Source organism: Habropoda laboriosa, unplaced genomic scaffold (assembly GCF_001263275.1).
Source record: "Habropoda laboriosa isolate 0110345459 unplaced genomic scaffold, ASM126327v1 scaffold203, whole genome shotgun sequence".
Lineage (NCBI taxonomy): Eukaryota > Metazoa > Arthropoda > Insecta > Hymenoptera > Apidae > Habropoda > Habropoda laboriosa.
The window spans coordinates 239,539-252,479 of NW_017100358.1; the positions used below are offsets into that span (position 1 = coordinate 239,539).

Sequence of the window (12,941 nt, forward strand, 5' to 3'; positions counted from 1 at the left end):
TGTGTACGAAATTTTCTACTCGGCACACGCGTGTCAGAGTTTGCTCTCGCCGAAGGAAATGGCTTTTAGCAACGTTTCCACCAGATAACCATCGGTCGTCAACCCCTCTTTGTAATCTATTCTATCTCTTCGCCAGGTATATCTGTCTCGAGATTTCACGTTTCTCCGTACAATTACCCGCGACCACGAGGGATGATTTACGAGTGTCCTACTGTCGATGTCCATTTGTGGCTAATTTTCTTTTTTTCTTCGTTCGGCGGAGGTTAGGCTCGAGCGTAATTTTCAGCGGACACGGAAATTCACTTTGCGACAGGGTTCGATCAAGATTTCGTGTTACCGTGTTCCATCGGTTGGCAAACAGCTTAGGTTGTCTATAGTTACACAACATCGGTTCGAAATCGACGAGTCCCGTTCAGAAGAGGTGGTCTCTCTCGCGGCTGCTTTCGAACGATCGCTTTCCAAGAGCAAGCAAAACTATCTCACGGTGGATTGCGACACGTCACGACGCGGTATCACGCGTGGAATTTCAGCGGCGAAGACGCTTTGGAAGATTACGTAACGAGGGACCACACCCTTGGTAAACACCAGCTGGTATCGACGAAAATACCTGAAACGCGACGTTTCTCGCCGCAGGATCACAGAAATCCTCCAATTAACCTATACAGATGAACATTTGTAGTTATCCTATCGCGAAGAGAAAAATCTTTGGAAAGTCTCTAATTTCTTCGATTAATCTGTCCACGGTAGAAATCGATCCTTACTCCTCAATTCCACGGTAGAAAATTCCAAGAAATTCCCATCGATTCACCAGATACACCTGTGTCCAACAACAACCACCAGAACGTTCTTGTTCCCATGGAATTTCCTTGGAAACGTGCGGGACGAATTCACCGAATCTCGAAATGTTCCGGACTGATGCCCGACCACGCGTGTGTATATACTTTGCGCCGGTATGAATGAGAAAAAGGATCGAAGGATCGCCGCTGAACATTACACGGGCGCCGACTTTTTTTCTCGCTCACGTGCTCTCACCCTCTGCCACCCTTTCAAACTGTAGAATCGCGCTGACACCGGTGGCGTTTTGGAACAATCGGGGTGTGAATCGAGGGAAGGGAAGGTTTGAAAAAAAAAAAAAAAGGATCCTCCTTTCGCCACTGCCGACGCCTATAATCCTCGACGCCGTAACGTGGACACGTTCACATTCCTACGGGAGTCCTCTGTGTGGAACACCGAGACGATTGTTACGAATCTTTCTTGCTTTTAACTGCGATGTTCTCGAACGAACGACACGTTCTTGAAAATCATTCTCTCTGGCTTTGCTGGAATGTTGTAGCTTTTCCAAGCTTTTGTCGATCGGTTTGGGAAAACTTGAGGATTGATGGTGGTAGGTTGGATCACGTAGAGAAGATATTTTCTCTATGTACGAGGATGAAATTAACTTTCGGGATGATCCGATCGAAAGGTTTCCAATAAAGTAGAGAATCGTACGTTAGGAAGATGAACAAACGTCTGACGATATTATCCAGCAAAGTTTCTTAGAACGAGAATGAAATGTTCCTTGTAGAGGAAGGACAAATTTGAAGTTTAGTTCGCGCAAGTATATATAACCTCGATGCAAAAGAAATTTCAATCGGTCCACTATCCTGTTTGTCAGTCTAAAGACTACCTCATTCCCAAATGATAGTGTTAATATTCACGCTTAGGATAAAGTTCTTCTTCGTTTTTCACTATTAACGCAGGATTCGTCCTCTGCGTCAGAGATGTTTTGCAAATTTTTATAATCACTTGTGCAGTTCAAGAAACATCATAGTTAGGTGGTAACATAGACGGATAAGTTGGTAAATTGGCCGTGAGCCAATAGGCACAACTAATTGAAAAATAATATCTACGTAAATTTCCATCAATGATAGAATAATCTAAGGTGATCGAACCGTGATAGGATGTTAAAACGCGTCGTTTCAATCCGGTATACTCGAAGGCACCGACAAAATGGCTTTCCAGTCTGCGTTACTCGAGCGAACAGAGAAACGAGAAGACGTTTAGAAAACACAGGCGGGTGGATCGACGTAGTTTCTCGGAGGAAAAAGAAACGAAAAAAGTAAAAATCGTGCACCGTTAACGGCCGTCCGCAGTTCTCATGCAAACGATCGAAAACATCGTGATCGGTTCGAATGAATAATCGTCGGTGTTGTGTGTGCCGGTGGCCGATTCCTCTCGCGAGCCATCGTACGTGCTACTTTTTCCTCGTTCGCGCTCCCATAATTTCCGCGGAACGAACAGGAGGATTCCGTGAAGCGGACGGAGAAAATTCCAGCGGTGGAAAGTGCTGGATAATAAACGTTTCCACTTTCTTGCGGCTCTGGTGCGCGAAGACGACATTTCCTAACGAGACTCTCCAACGTCCGATAATCATTTCTGTCTCGATGAACGGACGAGTTAGGTAGGTTTTTACGGTAACGAGTTCTCTCGCCGAAGCTGCGAGAAATCGAGAAAGAAGTAGAAGAAGAAAAAGAAGGATTTTGCGTAATTTTCATCTACATTCGTAAGCTGAACACTCTCTCGCGGTTATCCGATCGCTCGCGGTCGCTCTACCAATGACGTCAAAATGTGCGAAACAACGGAGGAAACCAGATTTACGTGATCCGGACGCGCGCAAATCTCTTTTCATCATCGACACCGGTTCTAATTAAGCGGGAGAGACGGCTTGGGAAATCTACTGGAAGGCCATTGATTAGATCAATAAAACGGTGCTCTGAAAGTAAACCACAGAGGCCTGGTAAATCATTGCGCCACGTTATACGATTCTGTTGCTTCTCGAGATTTGTCGTTACTCTATTGATCGTTCCTTGCCACGTATATTACGATTGTTTGTCCGATCAGACACGCCGCGGCGATTTAATCGATTCGATTTATCCCTGTGCGAGTCGTGTTAACGGAGATCGAACGGCTCTCTTGTCGTTTCCATTCATAATTACAGAATCTCTCTCTCTCTGTCGATATTATTCTAGAGAATTTCTTCTTATCCAAAATTTCCAATTATTTATTATTAATTTTCTTATCCAAGTTTTCATAGAAACAACTCGATTCGAGGGAAATTTATTCATGCAGCGATACGGCAATAAAACGTACAAATCGGCGCCGTAACTTTTCCTCGAAGTTGCACCACTCGTGCAAAATCGCAATCCGCTCGGTTGTGCATGCGTCGAACACATTTCACCGGGAACAACTGAAATCAAGTTGTTCTCGCTAATTAAGGTATCGGTTTGAAAACGCGAGGATTTTTCGCCTGGTCAGAAATCCACCTCTCGAGCGTTTAGAACAGAGAGAAACGCGAGAATTCTCGATGATCCACGTCCGTCGGGATCGTAAGTATCTACGATTAAAACAGAAGAAAAAACCGTAGCTCAATCGTCGGTAACCAGGTGTAATGTAGAAAGATTATAATACCGCTCTAATTAGAGCTGCTCGATACCGGTGAGTTAATAGGAAAGTTATACTGTGAGAACGAGCAATTACACGCGGATCGTGTGAGGAAGTATCGAGACCTTGATGGAAGGTAGCCATAGAGCCTTTCCAAGGTACACGGAATATCGATCGAGGCGTTACGATATCGATGATAAATGCCTTCCGGAACGGTATCGGGTTTGAAACCGTGGCAAAAAGAGAGCAGGATCTCTCTGTGTCTTGGTATTAAACGTTTCGTTGCGTGGGAGTAACGGAAGCGTTACTCAAGTGCTCGGTTCCGCGATGGAAAAGAAGCCTATAGTATACCAAGCTGAAACGAAAACGATGCTAACCTTTTGTGTGTGTGTGTGTGTGTGTGTGTAGAATATTCTTTCTCTCTGGGCATGTATACGTACGAGTGGCTGTGTCTGTGGGTGAAAACAATTGAGCGTGACCTGGCGCTAGATCTCGTTAATTCGGCGATGATCGCGGTTACGATTAATCGCGAATCCTTCTTCTTTTCGGGCTTAATGTCGATGGAACCGCACCGCGATTCGGTTAATTATTCCGCTCGAAGGGCGAATCATCGTCCATAGTACCGTTCGATGAAATCGACCGTGAGAATCCTCTTAATTACCGCGTAATTGCCAGAATCGATATGTTCAACCAGAAACACACCTTTCCTTTCTCTCCTTCTATATTTATATATAAATATATTTCGTTTTTTCTCCTCCTACGCGTGATTTTCTCTCGCTTGTACACTCTTTTCCTCTCTCTCTCCGTCGTTTTTTCTTTCTTTTTCGTTAATAATTAAGTGTACTAATTGGGTGGTTCGAGCGATGCCGTACCTATCTGATTAATGCCCGATACTAAAAGCGGTTCGTGCCTAAAGAGTACGTTTTATAGCTTCCTGGATTTCTTGCCGCGTTTTACGGAAGTGGCCCCGCGTACGAACAATAAAGCCTTGCCACCGCCGTTCCACCATCCTCCTCTTTCATCCTTCCGATCTGCACAACACTATTATATATACGTTATCCATTTTCTCTTTCTTCTTGCAGATGCGCCAACGGTTATATCGGGCAGAGATGCGAGTTTAAGGATTTAGATGGTTCCTATTTACGTGAGTATCTTCTTCTCTCTCGTTGTTCTAAAAGAAACGTTACTTCACTTTTACCTCCTCTCTCCTGCTCTCTCTCTCTCTGTGTATATTCTATAAAATCACGAACGACGGCAGAGTGGACACGGTAAAACACTTGTATTGTGTCTTGGGCGGTACAATGTGAATTCACAACGAGCTCCCCTTGTTCAATGTGAAAAGCATGCTTTAGAGAAGAAACACACGGGCTATAGTAGAGGAGGAGGTCTTCTTAGAGGCAGGAAGTTGTGGATGTTGTGTGTTTGCTAAGAAAGTGACATTTTCGTTACAGCTTCCCGGCAACGTGTAATGTTGGAGACAGCCAGCATCGCCGGCGGTGCCACGATAGCAGTATTCCTGGTCGTTATCATTTGCATAGCGGCTTACATCCACTGTAAGCGAAAGCAAAAGGAATTACGGTCGAGGTGTGTATATTTTCTACCGGTATTTACCTTTATCTTCGCTTCGTCGGTGCTCTCTCTCCCTCTCTCTTATCTCTATCTCTTCTATCTATTTCTCTCTCTCTCTCTCTCTCTATTTTCTCTACTTTCTCTCTACTTTCCATCGACGACTAAGACGAACCGTGATTTACCAAGGATGAACAGTAAGACGAATGGTCGACAGACAGAGGGAGAGACTTCGTCGGGTGTAAATTATCCGTGCGAGATGGTTAATAAATGCACGAATTTCACATTCGACGTTATTTCTGTGCCAACAGTAACTGCGTCGACACGGTGGATGGTCCTGGCCGAGATCCGGAGTTGAGGCCGTTTAGCAACCGCAGCCGCTCCCTCATGATCTTCATGACCAAGAATCCTAATAGCTCGGTAAGTGTTGTACCAAGTGCGTGCACTTTGCGTATTCTTTTTTTTTTTTTCTCTCTGCCTTCAGACTGTCCAATCTCTTACGGAATAAAGGAGAACACTCTGCTAAGAATGATAATTGATTCCTTCGTTGTTTCCGGACCGTGTATACTTTTTACACGATTTATCAGTCGTAGCCGTGTATGAAAGTTACAGTCCAGCGCGATCGTTTCTGTCAGTAAACAAATTCTGTTCGCAACTTACACTCGTACGTAAAATAGATATACCGATGAACCAGAGAGAAAGCAAAGAGAGAGAGAGAAGCGTATGAAGAATTGTCCCTATTTGAAATGTTCTCAGGCGGCGATAGAGCAGACGAGAATGCCCGGATGGAACTGCCCGGAAGCGGAGTCAATGAGAATGGCATCCATCAGCGAAGGCAAGCGTTCGAATCAATGATAGCCGGGCCCGGTGGCTGCTAATTCCACGTGAAGACGACGAACCGTGGCGTCCAGCTTAACAGATCACACCACCACCACCACGTTCGACGGAAGAGAAGAATCACTTTCACCCAGCTGCTTTCTATCTCCGTCCATGGACTAACGTTTTCACGCGGCTGTTTGTTGCGTACCCCCCCGGTAGAGAGAAAGAAACACGAAGGAAACGTGAAAAGAAGAGAGGAAGAAAGAAGAGGAAGAGAGAGAGAGAGAGAGAAAGAGAGAGAGAGATCCGTGGTGAACGCATTTGCTTGGACGATCGTGCGACCACGGACGGGGAATCTAGATCACGTTGTCGTCTTTAACGTCTGTTCGTTCGGGTGCCTGTATCATTTTAATTCTCTCTCGAACGCAATTTCCTGCGTCTCTCCTTGCTTGAAGAAGAGGAAGAGAAGATTGTTGCACTAGTTAGAGGAGTCTGAGCTGTGCGCGCGCGTTGCGTTTTGATTTTCTCAGAGAAATAAGAGTAAAACGGGGGGCGGCCGTCCAGTGGACGAAGGAGAGATGGAGGATCTCGTTTTTAACGATCAGAAGAGAGAATCGATGAGCGCGAGATCAGCGGGAGAGGAAGAAGAAGAGCGCGTAGGATTAAAAAGGAAGTACCCGTAGCCTGGTAACTTTAAATAGAGCTGGACCTGAACAGCTGGAAGAACAAAGGACGAGAAAGTAGAAAGAAGGGAAGCTTAAAAATAAAGCCTCTACTGAATAGGCGACTCTCTCCCTCTCTCTCTCTTTCTCTCTCTCTTGCTATCTTGCCGTGTGAATAGAAAATAAAAAGGTAGAGTGAGAGAGAAATAGAGGGAGAGAGAGAGAGAGAGAAAGCGGGGAATTAGAGTGTTATTTAGCGTGTATGTTAACATGAGAAGAAGCATAAGTAATTTTGTTCCTATCGGAGATACGAGATAGTTTAGAGCAGACAATAATAACCGGAGAATAATTACATAACGTTATTAGCGTCGAGTTAAGATAGAAACGTAACAGGTTAAGTTTCGACGAATTACACACCCTCTTTGCTAAGTAGAGAACAACCGTTGCTCGTCGTCGTAGAACCTTTTCTCTTTCTTTTTCCTTCTTTTCTTCTTTTCTCAGCTTCGATCGAGAAAACACGCGGAATTAATAAGCTTTCTCCCTCTCCTCTCCCCTCCCCTCCCATCCTCTCCTCTTCCCCCGTGCTGTCCAACCGTTACTTTTTCCAATCGTTCTCCACCCGTTTCATTCGTATTTCGTTTTCCACCACCCCCCTCCGGGCGAGATCGATCCGCGTTGAACGCGAGTTCCGAGTTCAGCGCAACGTTCCTTCCCGTAAATGAACGGCCAGTGTGAAACCGCGGAAAATAGAACGATTCGTGTATCGAAAATACTGGGCAACCCATACAGAGAGTATTCGAAACCCTTCTACGCTTAGCGAGCCCGCGAAAGAAGAAGAAACCGAAAGAGGAATTTCCAAAGAAAAAGAAACAAAACGAAAAAAGAAAGAAAGAGTAATCCAAGTGTCCACGTTCGACGAGAGAATTCTAGTGTCTGTATCATGCTCGCTTCTCTTTCGTCCAGTGTGTCGTGTGCCAGATACAAAAATATGCTCGCAACTGTGTTCCACTGTGTAAACGTTCGTTCAATAATTACAGACGCGCTTGTTCGTTGGAAAGTCTGCGTTTAAGTTTACGTGTCTTTTTCGTTCGCACAATACGCATTACAGTTAACGTGTCGTAATTGAAATTCCCGTCGTGTTTAGGCCTTAGCCTCGAAAATTTAACACGATACTAAAACGTTAGAAAAAAGTATAATTGAGAAGAAGAAGAAAAAAAAAGGAAGCGAAACAAGGTGACACGACCAACGGTGTCTTTGCGCGGTTTGTAAAAACCTGAAGAAGAAAAAGAATCGAAGCCACACACACACACACACACGGTGTTGTTCGTGTTCGGATCGATGGAATAACGAATGAATTCTAAGGACGTGTATACACGCGGCGCGTGGTCGTCGCGAACGGCGAACGAAGAACCCGTCCATCTTGAAATCGATCGAAATCGCGTATGTCACAGAGCCAGAATCCCTGTTTCTCGCCTGTCCTCTTGTAAATAGTAAATTATCCACGTAAGGCCAGCCGATTCGTTCTTCGTTAAATTTATATGACGATCGATTTAGCCGTTGTAGCGAACGAACTACAATAACGACGACGTGTACGATGCTGATCGACGGGCAAGCGTTTGTGTGCCATCATTGCTTGACGACCATTGACAAATAAATTTAGCGGAAGACGAGTCGGATGACAGGGTTCATCGCTCTTGCAACGCGCGTTTCGTTCGCAATTTTTCTTTTTCTTCTTCTTTTCCTCGACTCTTGACAAAGAGAGAGAGAGAATCGATTGGAAGCGTTTCGCCGTAAAACGGTCACCGCCGACATCGTCCCACGGAAGAATTCTCGGCGAGGAAGCACTATGTTAGATTCTCTTCTCGTCGCTCGTGTATCTAACGGCTCTGAGGAAAGAACGGATCCTCTGTTTGACGGCGAATTGTACATTTTGTAGATATTGCTGTGGAGTGAAGAAGCTTCCAAACGATCTAAGGAGAATCGAAAGAAAGTAGCGTATCGTCTAATTGTAGTTTCTTTTTTTTTTTCTTCTCTTTTTCTTTTCGTTTTTGCGCAACAACAACGTGTGTGTCGCGAGCGAGATCGTTACCCGACGACGACGACGACGACGCTTTTTTCTGGTTTCTTCGCTGGTGTGCGCTCCTCTTTCTATCTCTCTCTCTCTCTCTCTTTCGTTTCGAAGTTTCACGGGTGATGATTTCGCGAATGCGGAGAACGAGAAAGAACGAAAAAGGGAACGTTACGGAGAGTGAGAGAGAGATACGTATATGGAAGACGAGTAAAGTTTAAAACGTACGGAGCTAAGGTGTGGCCTAAAGAAAAGTGTTTAATTCACGGGGACGTGTTCCCTGTGTAGCGTCGTGAAACATTGATACGGTATAATTTATTATAAATAGTCGTGATCGTATCGACACGGTGGAGAAATAACGTAGCCTGTTGAACGGAGAAAAAGAAACGAAGCTCTAATTTAATTAATCCCCCACCCCCCCTCGATCGTAACTTTCTTTTCTCTCTTTTGTATTTTCTTCTTCTTCTTGTACTTGGTTCCTAATTTATTCATTACATACTATCTCTCTCGCTTCCCTTTAATTCATTAATTTACCACGGTTATTAATTATTAATATACTAATTTACGATAAATTTAGTTACACTTCGATCAATTTAATTATCCTAAACGCTATTTCTCGCGTATTATTTGGTTAATACGGTATCTTTTTAAGGACACGCACTTATTAATTTATAAACGAACGAACGAACGAACGAAAGCAAATATGTATGTGTGTATGTATGCGTGTGCGTGTGTATATATATGTATAGATATAAAGACGAGGAAAAAAGAGAGAAGGAAAGCACGCGCAATGAAAGACGCGACGAGTGTGCCTGTGAAAACCGCGCGAGACTCGAAAGTAAAATGTTGCGTAGCGACACGCATGGTTTTCCCATGGTTTTGTTCGTTCAACAGCAAAAATTTCCTTTCGCAAGTGACAGACACACGCCTGATGCGGTATGGATCAGTTGAATCACAGCTTTTTTTTTTTCTCTTAAACGGTAGTTCCGAAGGAGGTTGGAGCAATTGCTCGAAAAAAGAAGGAGAAGAAAAAACAACGATCGAACGGTTCCTTTAACTATGAAAAAAAGAAAAAAAAAATGATCGTATCTGGCGGTCTCGAGAGACACCGGTGGCGTGGAAACACCTCCAGCAGAGATATCGAGCAATTGCTCGAACATTTTTGATGATCTAGCCAAGCGAGAATGCCTGATTGTTTCGTTGATGAGAAAGGGGCAGGGAGCCTTATAGAAGTTTCTTACGAGAGCGATCGTATGGAAAATTCATAGGTAGAACCGTCACAGTTTGTGAAACGTTAATATCGTCGCGTCTGTAACGAGTGATTGCTTTGAGATTTACGACGATTCTCGATCGGTCGAGACGAACAACTGAATTTCCATTTTTGTCCTTTTTTCTCTCTCCCCCTCTTTCTTCCTCTTTCGAGTATCTTGTAAAACGAGGAGAGAGGGCGAAAAGGGGGAAAAGAGGAAGAAAATGAAAGAAAGAAAGAGGATCGTCGTCGTCGAGAGCAATGACTCGAGGCTCGCGATTTAGCGACCGTTTAAGCGTAGACAGTGGTGGCATTTTAGTACATCAGACAGCGCCGTAGCCGTGTATCGCGAAGATCAAGACGAAGAAGAGAACCGAAGGGAGGGAAAGAACAAGAAAAAAAGGCAGACACGAGAAGGAGATACTTTTTTCTATTTAATCGGGAAGAAATAGAGGGAGAGGGAGAGAGAGAGAGAACAGGAAGAAAAAGATGCGAGGAAATTTCGGAGCATTTTCTTTTTTTCAAATCGAACTCAGCGGGGTATTGAGGTCTATCCTAGAAGAGAGATCTCCCGGGAGGTGTTGGTGGTAATGGTGTGAACCGGTCGATCGGAACTGATTCGAGGACACTGGAATCACGAAATTCACGGTGGACCAAATGATCGTTCCGATCATCGATTCATGAGCGAACGGCTCTCTCCTGGCCATCCACCAGGCTGTTGTTCCCCCGTTGTTCTAACATTCTCTTCTTCTTCTTTTTTCCTTTGTTTTTCTCTTGTTTGCTCTTCTTACGTTTCCGTTTGTCAATTATCACGTTAATCAATTCCGTTCTCTCTTTTTTTTTTCTTCTTTCTTTCTCTTCTTTCTGTTTTTCCCCACACTCTGCTTCTTTTCGTTTTTCTTTTTAATTTCCGGACGGAAATCTTCGCGCTAGGATGACACGCGAAAGGTCTCCTCGAGAGGAATTTCTTCTTCCTTTTTTTTTTTTTCTTCTTTTCTTTCTTTCTTTCTTGTTTCTCCTGTTTTCCCTTTTTTCTTCGTGAAATTGCGTGCGCTTTTATGACGGCGGATGGTAGGTACCCCGTCCGACATACCAAATCCGTACTCTCTGTCGCGGTATATGCTGTTCGTTGTAAATGTACCAAAGACAATGTCGATTAACTGACAAATAAAAAGTAGTTTATTTATAAAAACGAATGAAAAAGTGAAAAAAAATCGAGAGAAAGAGAGAGTGAGAAAGATTGATTGATTGTGAGATCGAAAGAAAGAGAGGGAGAGAGTGAGAGAGATAGAGAGAAAGGGAATCGACCACCGCAAGAAGTGGCGCGCATGCGCAAGTGTGCGCGCGCACGCTTTTTCGAAACGAGTCGAGAACTAGAATGAGAAAGTATTGAACGGGGATTATTACGAGAGTTATCTATCCAAAGGAAAAAAAAAAAAAATGAAAGTGAAATGCTGCTAAAGTGTCATTTAGCTAGACGAGATTGATCACCGGATCCGCAATGTTGCACCGAAACATTGTTATTATTTTTGTAAAGAAACCATGTACATGTATTAACTTAGCGTGCTCTGCGTATGGAAGCTTACGAATATGTTGATTATTATTACTATTATTATTATTGCTATTATTACTATTATTATATATATAAGCGAGATCATAATATTTTATCTACTTTTATCCTTCGAATACCTTCCCGCCATTCGTAATCGATGTTCCAATAGGCTGCGCCACTGTCCTACGTTTCCCTTCGAGTACGACACCACGCGAAAGAAATAAGTGACTATATATACCTTTTTAGAAAAGTTTAGAAATGCTTATTTTAATATTATTCAAAAAATATACAGACGAATTGAATTAATAGACATAATAATCCCGTCTCGTGTAAGAAATTGGATCATAGAGAGAGAATGATATTCAAATGGTAGGTTTATTTGAATTTGATGGCGCAGTACTTCCGGTATGGTGCATTTGCACCAGCGCGAAACTAATAAATCGTATACAAAAGAGTGAAATATTTAAAGTATTTCGTATTTGAATTAGTGTCTGTATACATTTAACCGATGATAAATTGTTCAAGCTTTCGTTAAATCGCATGTAAAAGTGTGCAGTTTGTGAATATAAAAAATTCTCGTTAAAAAGTATCATGCTATTCGAAGATTTATCTCGTTTCGATTGCATCGATATTTGATCGACGTTAGATTGTTACACGAACAGTTACGCGAGTAGACGTACGATTTTATAAATGAAGAAGTGATAAAAGTAACAGTGAACGTGTTTAAAAGGTAGAATTTGAATTTAAATTGTGAATCTTTTGATTTTTCAGCTGAAACTTTAATTTCGATTTGTAACGAATTATATAAATCCATCATACACTTCCTAATTATTATTTAATGTTCCTTACGCCGATAATGAACGCTATTTTAAGTCCAGGTGAATGGTCTTGTTTATGCGATAGACCGGAAACTCATGAATATTCACTCGGTCTAACCAATGTCTCGTTTCACTGCATTTTTTCGTAGAAAAACTTGATAGGAATTATCGTTCGAAGGATAGAATACAGAAAATCAATCTTTTCTTTTATTTTATAGTATAACAAAAACGATTTTTTTTTTTTAAGTTTTCTTCTCGTTACTTTTCTATGGAAATTGAAAGTAAAAACATTTACACAGGAAGATATTAAGCACGAGCGAAGCTTTGTTAGTGATATTATTGAAACATGCTTGTTTCATATAGGGGAACAGCTTCTTTGGTTCATCCAAAATTACAATATCATCTTCATTCTTCCCCCAGAGTTTTGTGTAACACGAAACGTATAATATATACATATACATAGCACAATAGTACTTTAATCTTCAAAAGAGATTATCCACGTATATAGTGTATCGTATTTTAACAAATACAAAAGAAGGAACTATACGTTTGTTATAATAAAATTTAAATTATACAGGTTGAAATAACAAAGAAAATGTTACTCTCCCTTTAATTAGAGTCACGTAACAAATAATTCTACAAATATGGACGATTTTTATTGCCACGAATAATCAACTGATTGGGATACTTTGTTCAACGAAACGGAAAAATTAAAATATATAATCAGTATCAACGAAATGTTAAGAGAAATATTCAAAATGTTTTAAATAATATAAATTAATTTACA

At 42.3% G+C, this 12,941-nt stretch overlaps 1 protein-coding gene across 1 annotated transcript in view; it reads left to right on the forward strand.

Moving 5' to 3' along the window:
* LOC108574684 overlaps positions 1–6,014 on the forward strand; it is a 49,629-nt gene extending 43,615 nt beyond the window's left edge. The window contains exons 5-8 of the mRNA XM_017937308.1: positions 4,503–4,564; positions 4,872–5,004; positions 5,298–5,406; positions 5,743–6,014. Of these exons, the coding sequence (XP_017792797.1) occupies positions 4,503–4,564; positions 4,872–5,004; positions 5,298–5,406; positions 5,743–5,841 (403 nt within the window). The 3' untranslated portion in view covers positions 5,842–6,014. The remainder of the gene's footprint in view (positions 1–4,502; positions 4,565–4,871; positions 5,005–5,297; positions 5,407–5,742) is intronic.
* Positions 6,015–12,941: the final 6,927 nt, after the last annotated feature.